The 27839-nt window shown below is 48.5% G+C and overlaps 1 protein-coding gene and 1 long non-coding RNA gene across 6 annotated transcripts in view; one reads left to right on the top strand and one right to left on the bottom strand.

The window, feature by feature from the left end:
- LOC147579341 (uncharacterized) overlaps window positions 1-4503 on the bottom strand; it is a 51694-nt gene extending 47191 nt beyond the window's left edge. Inside the window, exon 1 of one of the 2 annotated variants that reach the window (XR_015253820.1) lies at window positions 4006-4503. This is a non-coding gene — a long non-coding RNA (uncharacterized LOC147579341). The remainder of the gene's footprint in view (window positions 1-4005) is intronic. The other variant, XR_015253818.1, reaches the window with a different exon arrangement.
- PHC1 (polyhomeotic homolog 1) lies at window positions 3555-27829 on the top strand. Of its 4 annotated transcripts, none has more exons than XM_086714127.1 (15): window positions 3555-3877; window positions 6847-7004; window positions 8429-8539; window positions 9341-9418; window positions 9959-10108; window positions 10711-10866; window positions 17727-18222; window positions 20055-20857; window positions 21899-22046; window positions 22297-22508; window positions 23087-23201; window positions 24516-24624; window positions 24859-25009; window positions 25466-25697; window positions 26821-27829. In XM_086714127.1, the coding sequence occupies exons 2-15, from the start codon at window positions 6891-6893 to the stop codon at window positions 26973-26975; spliced, it is 3030 nt and encodes a 1009-aa protein (XP_086570253.1). In that variant the 5' UTR covers window positions 3555-3877; window positions 6847-6890; the 3' UTR covers window positions 26976-27829. The 4 variants fall into 4 exon arrangements, with proteins under 4 accessions (XP_086570253.1, XP_086570254.1, XP_086570252.1 ...); XM_086714128.1 differs by lacking the exon at window positions 3555-3877 and having other exon boundaries at window positions 17727-17988; window positions 18070-18222; XM_086714126.1 differs by lacking the exon at window positions 3555-3877 and having other exon boundaries at window positions 10735-10866.
- The last annotated feature ends 10 nt before the right edge of the window (window positions 27830-27839 follow it).

Raw genomic sequence — 27839 nt, 5'->3', positions numbered from 1 at the left:
TTTTTTTTTTTAACGTTTTATTTATTTTTGAGACAGGGAGAGACAGAGCATGAACGGGGGAGGGTCAGAGAGAGAGGGAGACACAGAATCTGAAACAGGCTCCAGGCTCCGAGCTGTCAGCACAGAGCCCGATGCGGGGCTCGAACTCACGAACAGTGAGATCGTGACCTGAGCCGAAGTCGGACGCTTAACCGACTGAGCCACCCAGGCGCCCCGCTTGGATAATTTTAAAGTTCTTTTTTGTTTTATAAATCTAAGAGTCCATAAATTCTTTTAGCCTTCATTTCATTTTCTCCCAATTCGACTGTACTTATTGTTATTTTTTTGGCTGTAGGTCACCAAGGACCATTTATTTTTTCACTTAGAAACACTTCCTGCAGGTTAAAAAGTCACGTGTGACATGGTAACAGCCTTCCTCTCTGCCTTATGATCTTTTTTTTTTCCCTTTTCAAAATTTCACTTAAATTCTACTTAGTTAACCTGTAATGTAATACTGGTTTCAGGAGTAGAATTTAGTGATTCATCACTTACGTAGAACACCCAGTGCTCGACACCAGTGCCCTCCTTCATAGGCAGCACCCGTCTAGCCCATCCCCCCCCTTTCCTCCCATCAACCCTCACCTCCCAAGTAGACCTTAAAGTGGCATATAGAATGGTGGCGGGCTGGGAGGGGGGGGGTGTGATGTGTATATGGTGGTTCACATCTGCAAGTGGCGGTGTTTAGAGTAAAAGTTACGATTCCCTTTTCCCCCTACTTCCTCCAGTCCACGTTTGCATAGAAGCTGAGCGCACGGGCTTCCTTGCCTGGTGGCTTGTAAATAGATACATACATTCCAATGAGGCTAACACCTCCAGGGTTAAGGGCCTTCTCTTCCTCCACAATTCATGGTGCAAAGCTGGGTTTAGAAGGGTTGGAGGATGCTTAGTCTGTGTTCAGTTGATATGCAAAATTAAATCGGCCTGCTACTATTCTGTTGGATTGAAGTTGTTGCCAAAGAGGTGAGTGAGTGCCTTTCACAACCTGATCTTCCTTATTTAGGTGAGTTTTCTGGGGGGGAGGGCGTCTGCTTCGACAGGACAGATAGAACGCATTTCCTTTTCACCTGTTTAGGCTAATGACTTGCAGTGTTATGCAGAGTAAAGAAATTATTCAGCCTCTATTCAGGAGAACTGTTTGGTTCGAAGAAGAAAACACTAATTCCAGCAGAATCATTAAATGAAAATGAGAAAGCTTAGCAAAATAATTAAAAAAAAAAAAAAGAAGAGCCCGTTAAGGATTTTCTAGGGATTAACAGATTGTTTTGCTCCCTTTAGGTAGAGACAAATTCTTCAGTACCGGTTCCCAAGTGGACTTAGTCCGGGCGAATGGTTTTCATATGGATGGAGGTTTTCCTTAATACTTCACTTTATCATTAACACATTTCTTTTTTTTTTTAACCCTGAAATTTCCTTTGGAACATTGCTTAGACCCACGCCTCGGGAAGACTGGTCCGTCTCAGAGGGAAATGAAGTTGAAAACAATTGTTGTGAAATATGGGGTACAAGCCTTCACATCAGAAGATGAAACTTCTGGCTCATAATCAATAACACATGGGCTGCGCTAGAGTATTCCCAGGCTAGATTTATAGCATTCCCCCAAATTACACATCATCACTACCTTATTCCCTAAGATCTTTGAAATGCGTGACTTTTAGGAGATGTAGGGGCTGGTGACCAGGAATACAAACCATCTTTAGAGGCGGAATGCATCGATAAGCAGTAGGGGTGATTCTGTTTCACCTCCACTGGTGAAAATACTTGGGATATATCACAGGCCTTCTTTAGACACTTAACGGCACTGGTTCTCCCACGGAACCCACGGGAGCACGTGAGTAACGTTTCTTGACCCGAAGGTCGTATCAGCTGAAAATTGTCTACGGATACCTCTTTTTCATTGGTGCCAGGAGACTCCGTTCAGGCTCAATATATCCACTGTTAAGCCTCCGCAAGAAAGCTTTAAACTTCTTTGACATGCCAACAATCTAAGTTTGAATTAAATGACTAATGCTTTACCTAGTTTCTACCACTAGTGCTCTGCCAGCATCTTTTCAATTCATCCTCAGCCAAAGCCTGTCAACCATCCTGGCAACACACCCTTTCACCTCCCCACACCTCACGTCTTTGCTTTTCCAGTCCTTTGGCTGCCCTCCGGTTCCTTCGCTCACATACTTGTCTGGCTGGTTCCTAGAAGCCTGGCAGAGATTCGTCTCTGACATAAATCTGGCTACCACGGATGAAGAGCCGGAGTCCAAACCCTCCCTGAGCGCAGATCTAAATGGATCTCATTTATAAACAAAGAGAACACCTCTATTTTTTTTTTTTTCTCGAAAAACAAATCATGCACTGGCTTTCAAAGGCGAGAATTAAGAGCGGGTGGACAGAGAGAAGGACAGACTAGACCAGAGGCTGGGGAAAAACTAGGAGGTAAAAATTGTTCCTGGATGAAGATAACCCCAGGGAAGGCAGCAGCCTTCGTTATCTATCCACCAGGGGTCCCCCAGCCTGCTGTAAAGGTAAACGAGGGCAGTTATCTTTGTTCTGTGCCCCGAAGTAACCCAAGTTTCCAAAACGGGAGGTGGCACATAGTAGGTGCTCGATTAATATTTGCCGAATGTTCCCAAGGCTAAGAGGATTAAAAGCCGACCAACTGCTCTCATAAATAAAATGGCAAAGGCCACTGCCTCATCAAATGTTTAGCATCCCCAAATACAGCCCCATTGTTCTACTCTCTTTATACCCTCTCTTTATGCCTCATCCCTGATTTTTGTCGTTCTTTTGCCTACACACTTGCACCCAAGAACACACGCGCGCGCAAAATCCCTGAAATGACAGACTTAAATGTGTTGTTCAAAGCAAGGCTTATTGGGTTGCCGCTTTTAAATGAATGTCAACTCCTAATGGGTTCAGTTTCTGGGCAGCATTCTTTCCCGCCTTCTCGGAGTTGAGGTGAGGATTTAACAATCAGCATTCTCTCTCCAGTGCCTCAATCTTTTTCTTTCCTGTTCTCTCCTCTCCTCGGCTCTATTTCCTTCCCCAGTCTGTCGTTTCTCTCGGGTGGTTGCCTCGCTTTCTCCCTCTTTGCCTGTTCGCCCCTTTGATCCTTTCTTTCTATCCCTTATTCCCAGAAGCTCCAGAAAAGACCTCCTTTTTCCCCCCTTTGCACGTCACTTCCCTCCCTTCTCCCATCTCCTTCTCCTTGTCGGTGAGACTGAGTTCCCCACTAGAGGCCAGCACTTTCTCAGTTTCGTCCCTCCAACCGGCGCGCAGAACTCGGAGAGAAAGAAGGGAAAAAAAGAGGAGAAAGAGAGAGCGGGGGGGGGGGGGGGGGGGGGGAGAACAAGAACCCCGGGGCCTAGAGCGCAGAGGCCCGGGAGCGGCGTCGTCATGGCAACGGGCGCCGGCAGGAAACGAGGGACGCGCGGGAGGGAGGAGGGGTGGGAGGAGGGCGCCGAGGGGAGGGGAGGGACGGGGGAGGGGTCCGGCTGCCCCGGAAGCACCTCCCCGCCAGCCCCCTCCTCCAGCGCGGCCCGCAGCCCCCGGCCTGCAGCCCCCACCCTCTCGGCCCGGCAGGAAGTGACAGGCCCGGAGCGAGCCCCGGAGGCCTGGCAGAGCCGCGGCCGGGCCCGCACCCGGAGCGGCGGGAGGGGCGGGGAGCCGCGGCCGCGCCGGGCACCTCCCACCCCGCCCTCGGCGCCCCCGCCCCTCCAGGAAGGGGAGGAGGCGAGGGGAGCCCGCCGCGGAGGCCGAGCGAGCCCCCCGCCCGGCCCGGCGACTGGGGACCCCGGCACATGAGGTGGACGCCCCCCGGGAGCACTTCGGTGCGGAGCCGGGCGCGAAGGTAACCGGGCGGCCGCGGGCTGGGGAGGGGCAGGACCTCTGGGGGCTTGGCTGCGCGGGGATGTTTCTTCAGCCACCTCCGTCTGTGTAACGCCCCAGGTACCTCCCCCAGTTTCTTTCCCTGCCTACCTCTAGCGCTGAGCTCTGCGGTCCTTCGGCTCTGTCTGTCCAAGTCTTCTTGCTATTCATTGCGCTGCGCTTCACGCCGTCTGTCCGTCACCCTAGTTGCTTCTGACTGCTCATTTTCTCATTCATTTTTCCTTCTCTGACTTTGGTTCTCCCATCCAAGCCTGCTGTCTAGGAATCTCCCTGCTTTGGATGGTCCGCTTGGTGCCTCGGTCTCCCAGTTCCTTGACTTGTCTGTCCCTCTCCTGCTTGGCTCCCTGCTATCAGTAGGCACGTCTCCCAGCTCACTTGGGTCAGTTCACGCCTGGCACCGCTCTATCTGCCCCCTTCCCTCGGTGTCTTTGATTCCTCTTTGGAACCTCATTTTCATCAGGGTTCTGTATACAGCGAGGACCCGTGGGCGCTTACTTATCCCTGTTCTTCAGATCACTTCCATTTCTTTGGCACAGTCTTCTCCCAACCACCCCCTTCCCCTGCCGCCCTTCCTATGCCCGGTACTTTCTACAAGACGGAGTTTTATGTTTAGGGAAATTTATTCCCTCCAACTCTTGGCTCAATGGGCCCAGTATCCGGTCCACTTCACTATCCTTTTCTAGCTCCCCGCCAGAGGTCCGTCCTAAACCAACCCAACCCAATCCAGTCCATACACACCCAACTACTACGGTTCAGGGTGACCACAGTTGAGCTATTGTGGGGACCTCCGTGGATCAGCTTCTTGCTCTTTCTCTTCTGGCATGATTCCGAAAATGTAAATTCACTGTGCCTCCCAAACTTTTTGTTGTTTTCATTTTCTCTACTTAATTTTGCAGTCCCAACATTGATCACAGATGAACAGATTTACGTGGCTGAGATCCAGGAATCCCACTCTTGATGTCAGTTTCTCCCGGTTTTATTCCCTAAGCTGGTCCCTTTCCATCTCTATGTTCCTCTCACACTCTGAAAAAAAATATTACTCCGACTTCCATTTTAGGATCCTGCGGTTTATTAGCACTTCTCCCAATGAATGTAGGAATTAATGTATCCTCCAGCTAGTAAAGGGGACTCCTGTCTCTGAGTCCAGTGAAGAGAACTAAGTCCATTGATCTCTATATACAACTCTGCCATGCTGCCTCTAATCCTTACCCACTTTTTTTTTCTTCACATGCTGATAATGAGGATTCATGGGTCTGTATCTGTTGAGTGCTTTGATATTTTGGCGAAAGATGTGGGAGAAGGTAACCGGAGTTGAGGCTGATAGGGTTTCCCCTGGGTGCTTCTTGGGTTATATCCATGTTTGCAGTGACATTTGCCACACCTACAGAGATGGGTAGAGTACTTGGGGGATGATGATGCGATCAGATGATGCCCCGAATGGAATACTGAGAAATCTCCCTAACTCTGTGTCCGGGGCCAAACGGTTAGATTTTGTCTACCTTGTTGTGTTTTGGATGTAATCATTATGATCAGTCCATTTTAATAAAACTGTTGACAGGCCTTAGTAGAAATTCTGGTTTGATGTTTACATTCCTAAACCAAATAGTGCTTTGCTGACCTAACATTTCTAGTGGCCCCGTGCCTCAGAGGTAGAGAATATAGTGTCCAGGCTTAACAAAAGAGAGAGAGAGAAAAAAAAAAATAAGAATGAACCAAAAAAAAGCCATATGGTCATTTAGTGCTGTTTGGAGGCCTATTGCTTATTTCTCATCTCCTGTCTCGTGGCTTGGTTCTTAGCACTGTTTTCATGTCTGTTTGCAAATTTTATCGTAGACCTCCCCCCCCCCCCCCCCCCCGCCCCGCCGCGGCGTAAATTCTGACTGCTTAAGTGCACCAAAAAGTTGAATCTTACTTTCTTGAAGATTTTCATTGCTGTGTATTTCATCTGTTTAATACGTGGGAGTCCATTTGTGAAAATGATACAGTACATTCAACTGTGAAGATTTTTCTACAAATGGGGAAACTGAGGTATAAGCAGGGAAAGTGACATGCCCAGTGTGTGATTAATAGTAGCCTGAGCCGGAACCAGGAATCCATTTGGGCTGTAGCCCAGTTCTACCTGCTGGTTGGTTGGTTTGTTTCGAGTTTTATTTATTTAAGTAATCTCTGCACCCATCCTTAAGTTCCGAACTCATGGCTTGACTCATGACTCAAGAGTCTGCATGGTCTTCTGAGTGAGCCAGCCAGGGGCCCGTCTGCCTTCCAAGTTTTCTGACCTTTCATGATGCATTTAACATATCTGTATCTCAAGCCCCTCCTGCATAAAATGAGGACAATGAATACTCAAACCCAATGACACTGCCTTAATTGTTTGAGGAGGTAGCATGTGTTCATGTAAAAGACCTGACACTTCCTAGCACAACTTTAACCTCAGAAAACCTCCTTTCTGCAGTGATAATATGGGGATAATCCTGTTTACCTTAAAGCTCTGTGAAAAATAATGGAGATGAAGAGCTAGTCAGTGAGAGGAGGCACCTGGCGGCTTCTCAGTGCCTGGTGACCATTGTTAAGATGATGCTGATAATGACGTTGAGGATCCAGACAAAAAGGAGATAACTGTTAAGTGGCTTGCGGGAATGTAAGGTAGCCTTAGCCTTAGGAGTCTTGAATTCTAGCCATTTGCTAGTCAGTGACAGTCCCAAGGGACTATGTAAAGGTTTCTTTCGAGACACTGCGTAGCTTCAAACGTAGCTTCAAACGATGGTATGGGGAACATATGGTTGTGTGTGTTGTAGATTTGGTAATTCTCAAAAACCCAAGGAATCATGGCTACTGGAAAGAAGAGGAAGAGTCTTAGATAGCTTGAATAACAACAAGAAATAATAGTGTGAGATCCGGTGTAAATTTTAATCCTTCGCTACTTTCCTCTAGGTCTTGAGTTAGAGCGCCGGCTTTGGGGACCCTGGACCAGTATCATGGAGACGGAGAGTGAGCAGAACTCTAACTCCACCAATGGGAGCTCCAGCTCTGGGGGCAGCTCTCGGCCCCAGATAGCTCAGATGTCGCTGTATGAACGGCAAGCAGTGCAGGTGAGGCTCAACTCGGAGGGGCTGTGATCTGTGAGTCTGGGCTTGGGGTAGGCACGGGTGCTGGGGGAGAATTGCTCTTAGCTCCTTTTCAGCAAACCGGGGCAGTTGGATTAGGTGACGACTAACGCCCCTTCCAGCCCTGAGAATCTTAGGGGTTTATAACAGTGTGACCAAGCAACCAGAGAATGAAATTCAGTCTTTAAACCATGGATTTGTATATCATTCAGTTCATGTAGCTAGATTCTGACTACCCACTTCTCTTCGTGGATTGTCAGGTTTTTAATATCTGGTCTTTCTTGTCAATCACCCTGAGTAATGGAAGTTTGAGACTCAGTTTTATTTTTTGATAAATAGTAAAATTCCACATTTAAAAAAAAATCTGCTTGGGAACGGGGCATTTTACTTAAAATAGCTTGGTTGCTAGAATAACTATGCACATCGTAAGAATAGTTCTAATTATTAAAGAATAAGAAGACGGTAATATCCTAAAGTCAATACTAAAACTGCATTACCAGTATCATCCTTATAATGCCAGCTGTTGGAAAATTGTACTAATAGAATCTTTCACAAGCCCCTGTTTGCTCTTTTTCATCATTTTCAACTGCTTGGGGCTCTCTCACCTTTATTGTATCCCTAGCGTATGGTCTTTTATTTTTTTGTTCTCTTTAGTTTTTCTTCTTATTTTTGTTTTACTTATTTATTTATTTATTTATTTATTTATTTATTTATTTAAGTTTATTTATTTATTTTGAGAGAGAGAGGGTGGGAGAGAACTGGGGAGGGGCAGAGAGAGAGAGAGGGAGGGAGGGAGGGAATCCCAAGCAGGCTCTGCGCTGCCCGTGCAGAGCCCGACGCGGGGCTGCGTCTCACGAACCTTGAGATCGTGACCTGAGCCAAAACCAAGAGTCAGATGTTCAGCCCACTGAGCCACCCAGGTGCCCCTTTGTTTATTTATTTTTTTCAATAAGCTCCACGCCCAATCTGGGGCTTGAACTCGCAACCCTGAGACCAAGAGTTGCATGCTGTATACGTACTGAGCAAGCCTGATGCCTCTTCTTTTCTTTTCATTAATTGTTTTCAACTTGTCCAGCCCTCGCTCTTTTCCTTACTACATCGCATGCTTCTCCACATTCCGTTCTGGGAATTAAGAGTTCATGTGAGTTACATTGCTTTACTTTTCTTTATATACAAGAATGGGGCATGACAGAATTGTTTCTTTATTTTTTGAAGTCTGTGAACTTCCTAGTTCTCCTGTAGAAAGGGACAAATCCGATGGTTGTTGATTTCGCCACACTCCCCCTCTTCTTTTGTTTCTCTCCTCCTTAAACCTCCCTTTCCGAGGATCACAGTCATTTGCATAGAATAGGAGTTCCAAGTGATTCTTTCCTGAGTGGGTTGGCTTGATCCTCTCTTTTTCCTCTTAGGCTCTGCAGGCACTGCAGCGTCAGCCCAACGCGGCTCAGTATTTCCACCAGTTCATGCTCCAGCAGCAGCTCAGCAATGCCCAGCTGCATAGCCTGGCCGCCGTCCAGCAGGTGAGAGGTCAGCAGCCGGCTGGCCCAAGAGGGAGGGGGTAGGCGCTCCAGGTGGGTAGGGGCGTACCGCCTCCTCCACTAAGTCCGGCTGGCAACAGTGTCTTTTCTGCCTCCTGCCCTCCTGGAGGAGGACGAAGGGATCTCAGTCTCTGGGGTTGCAGTAGGAGCTGGGAGATAGAATGGCTGTGTTCTCGAACTGCGCTGTCCCATATGGCGGCCACCAGCCGTGTGTAGCTAGTGAGCCCTTGACAACAGGACTAGTCCAAATGGTAACATTATGGATCGCAAGGTCTTCGCGTGGAAAAAAAAAAAAAGTAAACTGTCTGAGTGGTTTGTTTCTCTTGGTTATACGTTGAAATGAGAGATATCGGCTTAAGTAAAATCAAAGCTTATTTTGTTTCTTTTCGCTTTTCGAAAAGCGTGTGTCCTAGAAAGTTATATATGTGGCTCGCCTTATATTTGTGTGGGGCGGCCGCGGACCAGACCTGCCAGTGACTCTTGATACGATCTGATCACAGGTTCTTCCGCCTAAGAGAAAGTGGGAGGAGGAGGAGGAGGAGGACAGATTACTGGATCTCCCCCCCCCCCCCCGCCCCCGGGGGGAGTTACGGGGGAGTTACTAGGCTAGCGGATGTGGTAATGCCAGCGTTATTGGGATAGCAAATATACTCTTCCTTGCTCCGTGGTAGTCTCTGGGTTCTTACCCAAAGTCTCGATGCCATTTTGTGCTGGCGCTTAGAAGATTCCGAGTCTTCTCCTTCGTTGTCTCTGCTCTTTCTTGTTTCCTTTCCCCTCTAACAGGCCACGATCGCTGCCAGTCGGCAGGCCAGCTCCCCAAACAGCACCACACAGCAGCAGACTGCCACCACCCAGGCCTCAGTGAGTACTGCCTCCTCCCACCAAGTGGCACCCTGTCCTGGGTCTTTGTCTCTGGGGTAAACAGCTTTGGGCAGCCAGTCGGAGAGTGCTTATTGAGCCATCAATAGTATTCATCGCTCTGACGTAGAGAATGTCAGTAAAAGGGAAATAACTGACTTGAATCTGTATAGGACCCTTAAGGAGGAGGTCTGAGAGAGGAGGAGGAAAATCCCCGGGGGGAGAAGAGAAGATAACAAAGGGAAGGGACCGATCTCTGGACCCTTTCCTGAGACGTGAAGTCTGCTCCTTTCTTGTTCCTTTCCCCTCCCAGCTGTTAATGCCAGTGGGTAGGGACTGGTTTCTTTACTTCGGTAATACCCCTGCAGTAGCTGGGATGACGGTTATGGATGGGAAGGTGTTATTCATCCCCCCCTCCCCCCGCCCCGGTTCTGAAAATGAGATATTCTGCTCTTGACTGTGTCACCCTGAATTTGTCCATGGTGTATGTTTCCTTTGACCCCCGCCCAAAGCCTTAGCCTGGTTCCTCTCTGTACCACGCAGATCAATCTGGCCACCACGTCGGCCGCCCAGCTCATCAGCCGATCGCAGAGCGTGAGCTCTCCCAGCTCTACCACTTTGACCCAATCTGTGCTACTGGGGAACACCACCTCCCCACCTCTCAACCAGTCTCAGGCCCAGATGTATCTACGGGTAAGCCACCAACACGACCGCCATCGTTCCGGGGCGTAACTGTGAGTGGCCCTGGCACACAAAGACTTGAGTGAAAGCTATTTTACTTAACCACGGTTACCCCGATATGTTAAGACACACTGATCTGCCTCCTAGGCCTTACTTATGTGTAGAATTGATGCTCAGTATCCACGGGTAGCCTGCAGATTACATCGAGATCCTAAGTTAGATGTTCGCCTTAACGTTTGACTCCAGGAGCGTCACGTATGGTCCGGTCGTTAAACCTGTGGCTCAAGTACACAAACTAAGTGTTATCTCTTAGCCTGTCTACCTACTATATACATAAATACTTGTTCTGAAATCCTCATTGTCTCAACGTCTTTGATGTTTGACTCTTTGATATCAATCTGTAGTTTTATGTACATTCTAGGTTTCCTTCTGGATGACTCATCGCATATGGAGAATAAGGGTCTCCTGGGTTGGTGTGGAAAGGGGCAGGGCTTAGCAGTTTCGTATCTTCTGTTTATTTTGTCTTGTGGTCCTTCCCTTCCGTTTCTTCTGTCTTTCTTCTTTCCCTCTTGTTCTCTTTCCTTTGCTCTTCCTCTTCCTCCTCTCCTTGCCAGCCACAGCTGGGAAACCTATTGCAGGTAAACCGGACCCTGGGCCGGAATGTGCCTCTAGCCTCCCAGCTCATCCTGATGCCTAACGGGGCGGTGGCTGCAGTCCAGCAGGAGGTGCCGTCGGCTCAGTCTCCGGGAGTCCATGCAGATGCAGATCAGGTCAGTGGCAACCACTTGACCTGGGGACGGGCACTGGGGAGGATGAAGGGAACGACCGCAGACCAGGGCCTGCCCTGCTACCCCATTACTGCTTCTCAGGATTCTTTTTTCCTCCCCTTTTCTTAGTTTCTATAGAACTTGAATCCCTTATAGCCGATGAGTTACTCGAGTTAGGAAGGGAAGTAGATTTGACTGAAAACAGCCCTGTGGATCTGGGAAGCCTGTTCTCATCCCAGGGTAGATTTCCTTACATTCTTTTAGCCCTCTGTGGCTCAGTTTTATTCAGGAAGTCTTAATTCTCTTTCTTTGCAGTATTCTCTTCCGGATAAGGGAAGCCTGCAGTTAGCTAGATGGGAAGCCAGCCTGGCTGAGTTGCTGAAAGAACGTTTGATTCCTTCTCTTCATGAGTTACGGTAGCTGCCCACTTTCGGCAGCGTGTTTCCACTCGCTGTGTGCCCAGTAAAGTCTTCCTCACCCTTGCTCCCCGTGCCTTATCCCCAAAATACGTATATTTATTTCGAGCATGAAGCTTTTGCTTCTTATGGATGGAATGCCCACTGGGATCTCACAATCACTTTTGTCTTTCTCTTAGTTTGTCAGCAAGTAAATAGTGAGCTTGAGCTCTTTCTACTGATGTGCTCAGAAATATACTAGAGACTTTGGAAGATTGGAAAGCAATACAAGTCAAGTCTTCAAAGATCTTAGAGAACAAAGAAGTGCGAAGTAGATGGTACTAACTTGGAGGGACACATGAGTTTAGAGAAGAGTTGGCCGCATTCCTTCTCGGGGACTCTGGGGATACCTGAGTAGATTCTTAAAGGATGGATAGGATTTGATTCAGAGCAAGAAGAAAACTGAGAGAGAACAGGATGTGTAAAGGCATAACTCCTGTATGTGCCTGAGTTGGGGATGAGTGGATAAAGTGGAGACAACAGACCTGATGGCAGAAAAGGTCAATGGCAGGGAGAAGTCTGAAAAGTACCTTCATAGGTAGCAGGGGTCAAGGCTGGCTGTTGAACAGCAGATTAATAGGATAAGGACAGTATTTTGGAAAGAATTTTCTAGGAACATGTACCTGGAGAAGAAAGAGAAATTAAGGAACCTAGGAAGAGGGGCGCCTGGGTGGCTCAGTTGGTTAGGCGTCCGACTTCGGCTCAGGTCAGGATCTTACGGTCCGTGAGTTCGAGCCCCACGTCGGGCTCTGTGCTGACAGCGTGGAGCCTGGAGCCTGCTTCGGATTCTGTGTCTCCCTCTCTCTCTGACCCTCCCCCGTTCATGGTCTGTCTCTCTCTGTCTCAAAAATAAGTAAACATTAAAAAAAAAAATTAAAAAAAAAAAGGAACCTAGGAAGAGATTCTTGGGAGTCATTTAGTCATTAGGGTAAGACCTTTGTTTTAGACTATGGTAACAGCAGGGGGGTCCGAGGCTGAGGTTGTGACTTCGTATCCAGTTCTTTCATTTATCCGTCTATTTATTCATCAGATATTTGAGTGTCAGTATGTGGGGGGACAGAGTAGTGGTTGAAGACGTGAATCTGATATTTGGGTCAGAATGCAAGTCCATGACTTACTGTGTGACCCAGGCAAATGACCTAATACGTTTTTGCCAGTTTCTTCTTCCATAAAATAGCTGTTGTTAAATACCTACCTCAGGTTGTGTTGAGGGTTTAAATGAGTTGTCGGTGTAAGTGCTCGAGCAATGCCTGGACGCTTTGAGTGTTGAGACTGTTGGCTGTCATTACTATGTATCACATATCCCCTGCCTTGTATGCCCAAGAAGATCACGAACACTGGACTGTTAGGGATCGCAAATCACTGAAGCACCAGACATTATAAACAAAGAATCACCTGGATGGTTTAATAAATAATTGCTTCATGAGAAAAGTACGGAGTGCTCCGCAAACACAGGAAGAGACCTAATTTAGCCTTGGGATTGGGGTGGAAAGCAAGAAAGCCACCCTTGAGGGAGGTGTCTACCTGGAAGGAGAGTGGTGAAGACATGGGACACCTCATGTCCCAAGACCCTTTAAATCCAGAGAGGAGGGAAGGAGCTTTATACGTGGGAGGAATTAAAAAAGATGGTGGGGACAGTGTTTGGGGTTTTTGGCTTTCTGCGAAGGGCGAGAGGACGCTGTGGACGGATTTGAAATTTGGAAGTGACGTGGAGCGATTCGAGGTTTGTTCATTTGTGTGTTTCGAGATTACGTTGGCTCCTCGCTGGAGAATAGACGGAAGTGGTGCCGGTGTGAATATAAGGAGAACGACAGCGTTAGAACAGTCGGGGGGAAAGGTGGTGCTTGGATTGGGCAGTAACAAGGGAGAGGGACAGAAACGAATAGATTGGAGAAAAACTTGGAAGATCTTTGAAAATGGAAAACTGATCCCGTGGATGGGGGAGTCGAGGGAATGCCAGAGATGAGGTCTGACACTGCAGTGAGGTGGCTGCTCGTGCTACTTAGGGGATGAAGAATGTTGGAGAAGGGGATTGAGGGTGAAGTTCACCCTTTTGGATATGCCGGCTTCGGATGTGTTTGTGAGTCACTGGGTCACGAGGAGGTCAGCAGTTTTATATATCTGGTGCTGGAGCTTGGAGGGGAGGTCTGTGAGTTGGAGATAAACGTTCAGGAGTAGTAGGCACATAGAACATTTGGGATTGCTTGGGGGAAAGGTATGGGTTGACAAGAGAAAAGCGTTCAAAGATGGAGCCCTGAGGGTTAGGACAGTGCCTTAGAAAATGGAGCCGGTCACGGTCGAGTAGAGGGTGATGGACTGGCAAAGGGGAATAGGAGAGAGTGGCAGAGAAATAAGAAAATTTGGATTGTGTAGTGTCATTAAGACGGGAGCACAATGTTGGAGGAAGTGGTGAGAAGTCCTCTGTCAAATGCAGTAGAGAGGGCAAGAAAGAATCACTGATAGGGATCGAGAACCATTTCAGTGGAGTTGGTGGGGGGTGGAGGTCAAAGTAGTATGACTTGAGGGATGGCTGGATGGTGAGAACAGGCACAGCGCATGTGAACAGTTACTGCCGGGTTGGCAATAACAGGAAAGGAAGATGAAGCCGGGGTTGGGACAGTGGGGTTCGGTTGTGACGGGAGGCAACCGTTAGTGGAAAGGTTGAAGAGACTGGAAGGAATTGATAGACTAATCTCCTTGAGAAGGATGAGGGGTGGGGCCCCGACTGTGGGATTTGATAGGAGGGAGGAAGGGAGAGCAGGGAAAAAGGAAGTGGTGGGTGTTTATGAGGGGGATGTATAGGTGTGGTGATGGAGCTCATGGAGGGTGCTCCTAATGGTTTTATTGTCTCTGCAGGGGTGATGAGGAAGAGGGGGACGAGCAAGTGGTTCTGAGGTGTATAGGGAGACTAGGACAGTTTTATTTATTTATTATTTATTTATTTATTTTTGAATTTTTTTTCTAACATTTATTTATTTTTGAGAGACAGAGAGAGAGAGAGCACAAGCAGGGGAGGAGCAGAGAGAGAGAGAGGGGGACACAGAATCCGAAGCAGGCTCCAGGCTCCGAGCTGTCAGCACAGAGCCCGACGCGGGGCTCGAACTCCCGGACCACGAGATCATGACCTCAGCTGAAGTCAGCCACTTAACCAACTGCGCCACCCAGGCATCCCAGACTAGGACAGTTTTAAACAACCGTTATGGAAAGCTGATTAGAAAAAAAACTGTAGAATTGCCAGATCGTATTAAGTACCCCAGCACCCAATCCTGATGATTCTTCTAAATCTCTTAAAATCTATCACTTCTTTACTGCTTGCCTGAACTCAGGTTCTTATTATTTTTTACCTGAATTACTATACTAATTTTCTAATTGGTCTCTTGACTTCAGCCTTATCTACCTCTAAGCATCTTCCGTATTACTATCAGAATAAGGTTTTTTTTGAGAGAGAGAGAGCGCATGCATGTGCGTGGGGGAGGGGCAGAGGGAGAGAGGGAGAGAGAATCTTAAGCAGGCTCCTTGCACAGCATGGAGCTTGACGCGGGACTCTATCTCATGACGCTGAGATCATGACCTGAGCTGAAATCAAGAGTAGGATGCTTAACCGACTGAACCACCCAGGTGCCCCCAGAATGAGTTTTTGTTTTTTTTTTAAGTTTATTTATTTTGAGATTTATTTATTTTGCACAAACAGGTGAGGGGCAGATAGAAGGAGAGACAGAATCCCAAGCAGGCTCCGTGCCATCAGCACAGAGCCCAGTGCGGGGCTTGAACTCATGAACTGTGAGATCATGACCTGAGCTGAGATCAAGAGTCAGTCGTTTAACCTACTGAGCCACCCAGGTGCCCCAGAATAAGTTTCTTAAATAAGAAAATATGTGTTGTTACTAACATTATTTTAAATTGTACTCCTGGTGTATCAGATTTGATAAATCACAATCCTTGGTTCATGATATCCTGTCAGCAACGGTCCATTCATGGTCCACTTTTATGTATTTACTCAGTATGTTTTCATGATGTAATAAGCAATCCCCAGTTCCACCCACTGCCTGCCCCTACCCATGGTCACAATCATTCTGATTCCTAGGTCCATCCTTCCCTGTGTCCCTTTTCTTAATAGTTTTATTGTGCTTACATTTCTCAGAAGTACTTGTTATTATGGAAAATTTCACACTTCTGGAAAAAATAGTAAAAAACATGGAGCCCTATGTACCTACCAACCAGCTGCAACATTTGTCAACACATGGCCATTCTAGCCAGGCCCCTTCCCTCCACCTGTGGATTATTTAGAAGCAAATTCCAGATACCATATTTGATATATATATAATATATATATTTTTATATATATAATATATATTTATATATATAATATATATATTTTTATATATATAATATATATATATCAGATATATAATATACATCTATATTTGAGATATATATATATCATACATATATATATATATATATATTTACTTTGTAATTAAATTTAGAAAGTCTTTGTGTTGTATATAATTTTGGGGGAATACTTGTCCAGATCCGTCCATACTGTTGCATGCTGTTGTGTTTTATTAATATTGATTTCTATGTAGCATTCCATTGTGTGAATGTATGACAGTTCATTCATCTTCTCTTCTGATAACGGTCATTTGGGTTGTGTCCAGGCTTTTGTTACCTGTGAAGAGTGCTGCTGTGAACATTCTTAGACATCAGCAAGAGTTTCTCCTGCGGAATTCCTGGATTAGGGGCTGTGTGAATGGTCGACTTTATTTTTTATTTATTTATTTCCTTCCCAATTTTTACTTAAATTCTGGTTAGTTTTTTTTTTAACGTTTTTTTTTTTTTTTTTTTTTTTTTTTTATTTATTTATTTTTGGGACAGAGAGAGACAGAGCATGAACGGGGGAGGGGCAGAGAGAGAGGGAGACACAGAATCGGAAACAGGCTCCAGGCTCCGAGCCATCAGCCCAGAGCCTGACGCGGGGCTCGAACTCACGGACCGTGAGATCGTGACCTGGTTGAAGTCGGACGCTTAACCGACTGCGCCACCCAGGCGCCCCAATTCTGGTTAGTTTTAACATATAGTGTAATACTGGTTTCAGGAGTTGAAGAAAGTTCAACTACAGGATATGATGCCAAACTGTTTTCCAAAGTGTTTGTATTGACTTATGCTTCTATCAGCACCATTTATTTTATTTTTTTATTTTCAAATTTTGTTTTTACGTTTATTCATTTTTGAGAGACAGAGAGAGAGAGAGAGAGAGAGAGAACACAAGCGGGGGAGGGGCAGAGAGAGAGGGAGACGCAGAATCCGAAGCAGGCTCCAGGCTCTGAGCTGTCCGCCCAGAGCCCGACGCGGGGCTCGACCCCACAAACCGCGAGATCGTGACCTGAGCCGAAGTCGGACGCTCAACCGAATGAGCCACCCAGGTGCCCCATGTCGGCACCATTTAAAAGAATGGTTTCAACAGTAGATTTGTGTCTGTGTGTTCTGCTTAATACTCTTCAATGGCTTCCTGTAATCTGTTAGGCGCTCATCATTCCTCCCTTTGGAGTACTTACTATGTCAGGCACTGTGCCATGTGCTAGAAATGGAACAGTGGAGGAGACAGATCAACTTTGTTTGCGAACCGAAGTTCAGACTCTCCTAATTTTAATATACCAAGCCCTTCATGATCTGATACCTTTCTACCTCGCCAGCCTGAGCCTACCTTCCTAGCTTCGTTTCTTGTCACTCCCTCTAACTCCCCCTGCACATAACGTAATATTTATAATTTCCAGAAATGCTGTGCTCTTTCTTGGCTTGATGGTTTTCCAGATGTTGTTACCTATATCTTCAAACCTCTGCCTTCACTCTTACCTGTCGAGTCTCAGGTCAAACAAAAGACTGTTTTAGGAAGTCTTCTCTGATCTCCCTGGTCTGACTCAGTCTTCCTCCTCTGTGTTCCCATGGCAGTTTGTGCATATCTCTGCATAGTATCCTATGGCTACTGGTGATTTTCTGGTCTTTTCTGGTGGAAAGTACTCATTAAGAGGAGGGATCGTGTGTCTTTCGTCCCTGCGTTTCCAGTATCCAACGTAGTACCTGAAGCATAGTAGGTATTTGGTAGATGTTGAAGGAATGAATGGAGAGCAAAGGGAAAATCTGAGACATTTTGAAGGAATAAATGAGTGAACTTGCTGATGGGTTTGATAGTGGATGAAGGAAACCGAAAATCAAATGTGATTCGAGTCCCTCCCGGAGTGACTGGAAGGACTTTCGTGTATGTAATTGACAAGGTGGGGGGTATGAGTTTTGAGGGGGCTGGGGAATATCGGTGGCTATCCTCACTGCTACTGAATCATCATAGAAATCTTGACCTTAGTCCCTCCTGTTCCCCCCTTTTCAGTATATCTCTTTCTTCTTATCTTTCAGGTGCAGAATTTGGCAGTGAGGAACCAACAGGCCTCGGCCCAAGGACCCCAAATGCAAGGCTCTACTCAGAAGGCCGTTCCTCCTGGAGCCTCCCCTGTGTCTAGCCTCTCCCAGGCCTCTAGCCAGGCCCTAGCTGTGGCTCAGGCATCCTCTGGGGCTTCAGGCCAGTCCCTGAACCTCAGTCAAGCTGGTGGAGGCAGCGGAAGTAGCATCCCAGGGTCCATGGGTCCAGGTGGAGGTGGCCAGGCACCTGGGGGCTTGGGTCAGTTGCCTTCCTCAGGAATGGGTGGTGGTGGGAGCTGTCCCAGGAAGGGCACAGGAGTGGTGCAGCCCTTGCCTGCAGCCCAGACAGTGACTGTGAGTCAGGGAAGCCAGACGGAAGCAGAAAGTGCAGCGGCCAAGAAGGCAGAAGCAGATGGGGCTGGTCAGCAGAACGTGGGCATGAACCTGACACGGACAGCTACACCTGCTCCCAGCCAGACCCTTATTAGCTCAGGTAAGCTTGTCACCTCTCGTAACGGCATCATTCTCTCAGAACTTGTTTGAAATCTTCAGAGTACGTTTCTTTGCCTTTTTTCCTGCTTCTCTTGGTCCTGGAGTAGTGGAAGGGAAGAAAATCGCATCAGCCTCGATCGTATTCGTCCAGGGAGAGAGGGGGACTGGTAATAGAGCTAGATCGCACCCTGTTTTCCACCAGGCAGCAATCAGTTCACAAACAATTGCTTCGTTCCCTTTTTAGGCCCTGAGTTTACCCACCCTACCCATTCATTTCCCCCGTTCTTACTGAATTGCCTCCTGTGTTGTAGGAGGTGTTAGGGATGTGTTTTTTTTTTTTACGTTTATTTATTTTGAGAGAGCGAGAGCGCTAGCAGGGTAGGGGCAGAGAGAGGGGGAGAAAGAGGATCCCAAGCAGGCTCCGCGCTGGCAGCGCAGAGCCCGACTTAGGGCTCATTTGCGAACCGTGAGATCACGACCTGAAACCGAAATCAAGAGTTGGACGCTTAACCGACTGAGCCACCCAGGTGCTTCAGGGATGCATCTTTGAAAAACAGAGGCCTTGTCCTCGTGGAGCTTAGGATTTAGCTTAAGGGATGACTTCTCCTCTCACTGTTTAATGATGATTAGTTGGACCAGCCAGGGTAGAGCAGAGCACTTTGGACTAGCAAGCAGAGCACAGTTTAATATAGTCACCTTGTGATCATCTGTATCAATGATGAGGGTAAAAAAAGAATAAATAATGTTAACCCCAAATGGTTTATACTTCTTTTATTTTTTATGGGTTTTTTTTTTCATTTTTTAAAAGATATTTGAGATAGCGCGCCAGCAGGGGCATGCGAGTGGGGGAGGGGCGGAGAGAGACTCCCAAGCAGGCTCTGCCCGACGTGGGGTTCGATCTCATGACAGTGAGATCACGATCTGAGCCGGTATCAAGGGTCGGACGCTTAACTGAGCCACCCGGGTGCCCCTGTACTTGCTTTTAGACTGTGGTTAGATAGAGTTAGATGTGTGCACCTTACTTGGTAAGGTTTATGTTTGCCTGCCTTGTTTCTAGCACTTTGGTCGTAGCATGCTGTGTTGGGATGATTTACTTACAAAAAGTTAGGAGTTAATTATTGGCTGTATTACTAATACCTAGGTATTTACGTACCATAGCGCTTCTATTTCTAAAGGGCTTTTGTCTCACATACACTCTCTGGACAATCTGGGAGGATATGGGGGGGGGGGTGGGATTGTCAGCTCCACTTGCAGGGGAGGAACCTGGGTAAAGTCAGAGATTATAGCTGCGACTCTTAAAGACCCCCACAGGTGGTGACCTAAACTGATGAGTCTGGAAAACCGAGGCATTCACCGGAAAATGTTAGTATCTTTACCTCTGAGGACCTTCGTTCTTTCAGCCACTATTACGTCTTTCTCATGTGCCGGGCACTGGGCTGGGCTCTAGGGATATAAAAAAGTGAAGAAAGCGGGGACTCAACCCTTGAGGAGTCCAGTCCAGTCGCACAGAAGATGGGCCAGCCGTTCTCCTTTGCTGGGTCCCACTAGCAGGATTTAGCATAGCAAAGGGAAAGAAGTTAGATGGATACAAGAACTTACCGAGGGCTCTCGAGTTCTTTCCTTGAGGTCCTTCATCCTAGACAGAGGTGGTAATGTCTGCCCCAGACTAAAGAGTGTGACCCAAGCGCGCTCTCGGGTCCGCCGCAGGTTAGATTGGCAGTCGCCGCGCGATACCAAGAGCAAGCGCGCTTTGGAAGGGTGGTTTTACTCTTCGTCGGTAACGAGGGTGATTTTCTGCTCCTCCCCTCCGTCCCGTTCGGGCGGTTCCTGCAGCCACCTACACGCAGATCCAGCCCCACTCCCTGATCCAGCAGCAGCAGCAGATCCACCTCCAGCAGAAACAGGTGGTGATCCAGCAGCAGATCGCCATCCACCACCAGCAGCAGTTCCAGCACCGCCAGTCCCAGCTCCTTCACACCGCCACGCACCTCCAGTTGGCCCAGCAGCAGCAACAACAGCAGCAGCCGCCGCCGCCGCCCCCGCCGCCGCCGCCGCCCCCGCCGCCGGCCACGACTCTCACTGCCCCTCAGCCGCCGCAGGTCCCGCCTACTCAGCAGGTCCCGCCTTCCCAGTCCCAGCAGCAAGCCCAGACCCTGGTGGTTCAGCCCATGCTTCAGTCTTCACCCTTGTCCCTCCCGCCCGACCCGACCCCCAAGCCGCCCATCCCCATCCAGTCCAAGCCGCCGGGAGCACCTATCAAGCCGCCTCAGTTAGGGGCTGCGAAGATGGCGGCCACCCAGCAACCACCACCCCATATCCCCGTGCAAGTCGTGGGCACCCGGCAGCCGGGGACAGCCCAGGCGCAGGCCCTGGGGTTGGCACAGCTGGCGGCCGCCGTACCTACTTCCCGGGGGATGCCCAGCACAGCGCAGCCTGGTCAGGCCCACTTGGCCTCCTCGCCACCTTCGTCCCAGGCTCCTGGCGCGCCGCAAGAGTGCCCTCCCGCCTTGGCCTCCGGGATGACCCTTGCTCCTGTGCAGGGGACGGCGCACGTGGTAAAGGGTGGGGCTACCACCTCCTCACCTGTCGTAGCCCAGGTACCTGCCGCCTTCTACATGCAGTCCGTGCACCTGCCGGTGAGTGCCAGCTGATGGTTTTGAGGGCACGGTCACCTTCCAGTGGGCCTGGGGCTCAGTGGAAACAGAGCTTAACTTAGGAGGGGAATGAAAAGAAGGGAGACTTGGTGGCTCAGTGGGTTGAGCATCCGACTCTTGTTTCGGCTCGGGTCACAATCCTCGGGTTGTGGGATCGAGCCCTGTGACGGGCTCTGCACTGAGCATGGAGCCTGCTTGGGACCCTCTCCCTCCCTCGCTCTGTCCCCCGACCCCACTCGCTCGCTCTCTCTCTCTCCCTCTCTCTCTCTCTTAAAAAAAAAAAAGAGTTGGAAAAGTTAAGATACTGATATTTATCATTTAACCTTAACTTCTTCATTGGGAACCCCATCTCCCAATACAGCCGCGCTGGGGTTAGGACTTACGAATTGGGAAGGAGGAGACCACAAACATTCAGTGCATAACAAATCCATAATTCATACATGTGAGTGAGTGAGCACGCGTGTGTGAATAAGTTACTGCATCAGTTGCTCTGTTAATCATCGTCTTGTTTCATCGGTGACCGTTATTTGTTACAAACCCTAAAACTGAAAAAGATACTGGGATTTGCTTCTTTTGTAAGGGAGACATTAATAGAAGGTTAAGGTACTGGTACTTATTTGTTCCTTTTGTAACAGAGAGACATTAATGTATGTAATAGTCTGTACTTCATACTCCTGAGTTTGCTACTGAATTCATTCTGGGTTTTTGGATCTCTACTAAGTTAGATCAAGATAGCCTTGATCACTTAAATGGATCTTTGGAAAAACAGTAGTTCTCGGTTGGGCCAGAATGGATCCAGGGTTCTGAGGTCTAGGTCAGGGCTACATGTGACGTTTTCTTTTGTCCTGATGTAGAAGATACACTTCTTGGGAATGACCAGGAAATCTTAGTGTACCGTGGGGAGTATACCAATTGGGGAATCTGGAAATGAGAAAATTTTCGCCGGTATTATGGGAGTAATTGAGGTTCTTTATGCTCCTTCACTCATATATCTTGATTTCTTTCCTGTTCTTCACTTGACAGAGCAAACCCCAGACGTTGGCTGTCAAACGGAAGGCAGAATCTGAGGAGGAGAGAGACGATGTCTCCACATTGGGTTCAATGCTTCCTGCCAAGGCATCTCCAGCAGCAGAGAGCCCAAAGGCCCTGGAGGAGAAGAGCAGTCTTGGAGGTGAGTAACTGACTTGTGCAGTGCAGAGATTAGAGAAATGTTCGGAGCGGGCCGAAAGATAAATCTGGTTCAGGAGAATACGGGAATGCGGGCCTGAACTTGGATGAATGAGTGGATCCTAAAATAGGGACACCAGGGTGAATGCTCAGAGGTGAACGTGTATCATTGTGGGAGATCACAGTGGCTTGGCGAACAGATGGACCAGTTATGTCATCCCCGGTCTGCTCCTTAGTCTGTGTTTGTTTTCCAGAGAAAGCTGAACCAGTGACCGGTGTGAATGCTAATACTCCAAGCAGTGAACTAGTAGCCTTGGCTCCTGCCCCGTCAGCACCCCCTCCTACACTAGCCATGGTGTCCAGACAGATGGGTGACTCAAAACCCCCACAGGCCATCGTGAAGCCCCAGATTCTCACCCACATCATTGAAGGCTTCGTTATCCAGGAAGGAGCAGAGCCTTTCCCGGTGAGGGCAGGGCCATAAGGTGGGACTCTCAAGTGGAGACGTGGTCTGATTACTGTCTTTCCAAAGTCCGCTAAAATCAACGGTCTCAGAACTGTTTCATTACTAGAGAATGGTCCAGTTCTGTTGTGCGCATAGTGAGTTGTGAAGGCAAAGGAGGAAGGGAAGTGGGAAGATTATGTGTAGACCAGAAAAAATGGCAATGTTGGGTGAGGAGAAGAAAAGGAAAAAGCTGTTCATGTTTAGCTCCACAAACTGGGTTGTATGAGAACGAAGAGACGTGTGGTGGAGAAGTTAAGGGACTTTTTCTAGGTTGCCAGCCCTTGCAGAACCAGGACCAGAATGCCGGTGTTCTGCGACTTTGGAAGGCAGAGGACAGCCGAGGTAGAAACCTGTCTCCCAGGGGCTTATGGGAGAAGAGCCAGTTAGGCACTCCTGATTGTCCTCTTGAACAGGATTCTCTGCACCAGGGTTGGGTTAACTCAGAGAACCAGGCAGAGACGGCTGAGGAACGCTGGGGAAAGCTATCGAGAAGCAGAAGGGAGTCGGGCTGACTTCCCTGTAAACTTTGTCTGGCACAGGTGGGTTGTTCTCAGTTACTGAAAGAGTCTGAGAAGCCGCTGCAGACCGGCCTCCCGACGGGGCTGAATGAGAATCAGTCAGGTGGCCCCTTGGGAGGGGACAGCCCATCGGCTGGTGAGTATTAATTTAGAGACCCATCTGGGGAAGGAGGCTCGCGGAGATGTGTTTGACTCAGTGTAAAATAGTACTTATTTAAGGTGGGAATTAGGTGAAGTCCATTCACACACAGCAACTATATTAAATACCAGAATGTGTAGAATCACACGAAAGGAGTTCCAGAGGATTAGGGTAGTTTTTTCCAGCTAACCTCTTGAATTATTTACTGTAAGGATATATTTTTCAAAAGGTCTCAAAGAGGAAACTTCTCCGACTTTGGCTCAGGTCATGAGCTCATGGTTTGTGAGCTCAAGCCCCGTGTGGGGCTCTGTGCCGACGGCTCAGAGCCTGGAGCTGCTTCAGATTCTGTGTCTCCCTCTCTCTCTGCCCCATCCCGGCTTGTACTCTCTCTCTCTCTCTGTCTCTCACTGTCTCTCAGAAATAAATAATAAAAACATTTAAAAAAATAAAATAGGATACTTATTTTTGTAAAAAAAAATTTTACGTTTACTTTTGAGAGACATAGCGTGAGCGTGGAGTGGGGGAAGGGCAGAGAGAGGATCTGAAGCCGGCTGTGCACTGATAGCAGGGAGCCCGATGTGGGGCTCGAACTCCGGAACCGTGAGGTCGTGACCTGAGCTGAAGTTGGACGCTTAACTGACTGAGTCACCCAGGAACCCCTAGTTCACCTTAGTCTAGATTTTATAATGTACATTATGGACTCTGTTTACATTTCCCCCGGCTTTTGTAAACTGTTGTTGGGAGAGGGATCTTGTATCTTTGTAGTTAGTAATTAGTTCCTCTGCCCTGCTCGCTAATGCAGTCTTATCTGAAATCTGAGAGTATGAATTAGGATAAAGTTCGTCTTCGGGGCACCTGGGTGGCTCAGTTGGTTAAGCGTCCGACTCTTGGTTTAGGCTCAGGTCTTGATCACACGGTTCCTGAGTTCGAGCCCCGAATCGGGCTCTGCGCCGGTGGCGTGGAGCTCGCGTGGGATTCTCCCTCTCCTCTCTCTCTGCTTCTCCCCCACTCTTAAGCGCACTCTCTTTCTCAAAATAAAGAAACGTTAAAAAAAACATTACAAGGAAAAAAAGGCCAAAGCTAGTCATCGAAAACGGAAACAGTCGGCCTGAAGTCCGAAGCCCGGGGACGTTCCTGAGGGACACACCTTTATGGTTTTGGATTCTGAACTTCAGGTTGTAGGGATTCTGACTTAGGTCGCATAGCTCCGTGGGGGCGAACCCTGAGAGTGATTGGTCAACTGTGGGCCGCACGACGGCCTGAGCGGCAGCGGAACCAGTGACCGCTCTCCAACGAGGCCTTGTTTTCCAGAGCTGGATAAGAAGGCGAATCTCCTGAAGTGTGAGTACTGCGGGAAGTATGCTCCCGCAGAGCAGTTTCGCGGCTCCAAGAGGTTCTGCTCCATGACTTGCGCTAAGAGGTACCACGGGCACCCCTTCCTCACCTTCTGCACCCGTTCCTCCGTCTAACAGGGCGCCCCCCCCCTTCCTTCCCTGGGATCATCTCACAGCTGATCGTTCAATGAGTCTCCTTGCCTGTCTGCTGGCCCGTTCGTCCCCGAGTCGGTTCTTAAGACACCGATTCACGTTTAGCGAAAGGTAGCAGGGTAGTCTTTGTAGCACCTTTGACGTCTGGCGCGTGCCCTGACCTGTAGGTATAACGTGAGCTGTAGTCACCAGTTCCGGCTGAAGAGGAAAAAAATGAAAGAGTTCCAAGAAGCCAACTATGCTCGTGTTCGTCGGCGTGGACCCCGCCGTAGCTCCTCCGACATCGCCCGCGCCAAGATCCAGGGCAAGCGCCACCGGGTGAGCTGCCGGTGCAGAGCCGGCTCCCTTTCAAGTGGTCCTTTTCCCTTGGTCCTCCCCTACCGGGCGATTCCTTTGCCCAGGTGAAAGACAGCAGGAGACCAGAACTCATTTTTGTATTGATTGCATCACTTGAAATTCCAAGAGATCCTGACCTCTGGTCTCCTTTCACCTGATGACTGGTTCACGTATCCGTTAATCTCGACATTACATTTGGGAAAACCCAAATTGTTGGAAGACGGGAGAATCGAGGAAGTGATAGCATATACTTGAAAGCGACTTGAGAGTGGGCTAGTGACTGGGCATTTGCAAACCAAGCGCGGGTTTTTCACTCGCGGTGATGCTAGGTTTTCCTCTCTGCCCAATTATTGGCTCAAACCCCAATGGCTGGGGAGGGCAGGGGGACACCTCACGCCCCGTATTCATGATCTCACTGCTTTGGGATTCTCTCCTTAGGGTCAAGAGGACTCTAGCAGGGGTTCGGATAATTCCAGTTACGATGAAGCACTCTCTCCGACATCTCCTGGGCCTTTATCTGTGAGAACTGGGCATGGAGAACGTGACCTGGGGACCCCCAATACGGTACCACCGACGCCAGAATTACATGGCATCAACCCTGTGTTCCTGTCCAGCAATCCGAGCCGCTGGAGCGTAGAAGAGGTGTATGAGTTCATCGCTTCTCTACAAGGTACTGAGGATCTATCCGGCAGAACCCGGATCCCATACAGGTTGAGTTTCCTTAGGTCACCCAGTGTGGGCCTTCGTGACAGGGAACGTGACTGACTCTTAAGCAGTGGGGACTGAAGTACGGTATGATGAAGGCCCTACTCTTGATCGTTGCCCAAGTTGCTTGTCCACAGCCTGGTTTCTTAATTTCCTTCTGGGTTGATTGTCCTCAACTGTGTCAGCAGTCTTGCAGTGTTTTTCACCTTCATGTTTCTTACCGGTAATTTTTGGATAAAGTATATTTTTTGTGTGTGACTGTGATACCTGTCACGGATAGAAGACTTTTTCCCACTAAAGGGACTAGGAAATGAGGGGCCGTTGTTAACTCCACGCTCTTCAAGGCAGGATTGTTTATCAGCTACTCTGGAAAAGGATGGTTTTCTCCAGAAAACAAAATCACTGTACCCGTTTTGCCATTTGTGTGAATTATGGGTCCTTAAGCAAAACTGCCACAAAGGCTCCGAACTTTGTTTTTTGCTATTATGAAAGAAAACAGGTTGATCTCGCTCCTTCCTTTTCCTCCTTGCTCAAGCTATTTGAATGAAGTTATTTCTATGATTGGACAACTTTGTCATTCTTCTTTTATCTCGGCTTTTTTAAATGTTCATTTTTGGGAGAGAAAGAGAAAGAGCGCGTGCAAATGGTGGACAGGCAGCGAGGAGAGAGAGGATCCTAAGCGGTTTCCATGCTGTATATGCAGAGTCAGACGGGGGGCTCGAACTCACGAACTGCGAGATCATGACCTGAGCTGAAATCGCGAGTCTGATGCTCAACCGACAGCCAGCCAGGGGCCCCGAGGCTTTTTGTTTTCATATTTATTTTTTTAATTTTTACTTCAAAAATTTTTAATGTTTATTTATTTTGGAGAGAGACAGAGCATGGGCAGGGGAGGGGCAGAGGGAGAGGGAGACACAGGACCTGAAGCAGGGCTTGAACCCACGGACCGTGAGATCATGACCTGAGCCCAAGTTGGATGCTTAACTGACTGAGCCACCCAGGCGCCCGTTTTCATCTTTAGTTTCTCCCTCGTATCCTCGGGTGCCCCTATGGGGTTTCTCAAGTGTATTCCCCCCATTTCCTTCTAGGCTGCCAAGAGATTGCAGAGGAGTTCCGTTCCCAGGAGATTGATGGACAGGCCCTTTTATTACTTAAAGAGGAACATCTCATGAGTGCCATGAACATCAAGTTGGGCCCTGCCCTCAAGATCTGCGCCAAGATAAACGTCCTTAAGGAGACCTAAGGTGGCCCTCTCGCACACACGAGCCGAAGGCGGACACTCTCCACTGTCCAGGTTATAACCTGGTAGCAGCAGACTTTACAGGGAAGAAAGAGCTGTTCCAATTACGTGAATCTTCTGGAGAGGGGATTACCGAGACAGGGAAGAAAAGTGCAAGAATTGGTTGCTGGTGCTACATGGCGGCAGCTGTGACTTTTTCTCCGGGTTCTACCTTCATTTTTAAAAGTTACGGTTCTCGCTTTTCTCACTTCCCCTGATCCAATCTTTATAAAAAGAGGCAGTCTAGAGAAGTAGGACTGCTCCGCCTTATCCTGGAGTGGAGTACATAGCCAGGGCCTCAGCTCTCCGGGAGGAGGAACAGACCGTGTGGAACCGTTAAGGAAGTGGGTGGAACGCGGGTGCGCCTCCGCAGCGGGAGAGCGAGGTGGGGTTTTTCTAGCTGGCGTGACACGAGCGGCAAAATCCGGCGGCCCCTCTTCCCTCTGGACCGCCTGGCCGTGGCCCGGGGTCTTTGTCGTCGCTCCCTCGGTACTGAACGTTTTCTCCTGCGTTCCTGGCAGGGTCACCAGCCCGCGCAGAGACTCGGTCGGCGTCATTCTGATCCGCTGCAGGGGCTAAAAAGTGTTGGGCACGCGTGTGGCCGTCATTCGTTCCACATCCCCGTGCTCCCTTCAGTCTGTGTGTCTTTTACCCTCCCTTTCTTTTCAGTTCCAACTCTGCTCTGTCCTATAGCTTTACTCAAACAGGAGTGTGTGGGGCTGAGGTCAGGAGTGTAAGTACCTGCCTTAGGCGCTATTCCTTATACAACAAAAATATTAAATATTTTTTTCCTCCTCAGTAAAAGGATAAAAATTGGTCTCAGTTGTC

This window comes from Puma concolor, chromosome B4 (assembly GCF_028749965.1).
Source record: "Puma concolor isolate L17-30 chromosome B4, mPumCon1.1.hap2, whole genome shotgun sequence".
Classification (NCBI taxonomy): Eukaryota; Metazoa; Chordata; class Mammalia; order Carnivora; family Felidae; genus Puma; species Puma concolor.
Note: the sequence above shows the minus strand (reverse complement) of the source record. Positions and strands in the feature narration are given on the sequence as shown.

Coding starts and splice junctions, on each gene's coding strand:
- PHC1 (XM_086714127.1), top strand. CDS start 6,891: ATGGAGACGGAGAGTGAGCAGAACTCTAACTCCACCAATGGGAGCTCC. Junction 23,202..24,515: donor AGGGGACAGCCCATCGGCTG/GTGAGTATTAAT, acceptor CTTGTTTTCCAG/AGCTGGATAAGAAGGCGAAT. Junction 25,010..25,465: donor TCCAGGGCAAGCGCCACCGG/GTGAGCTGCCGG, acceptor TTCTCTCCTTAG/GGTCAAGAGGACTCTAGCAG.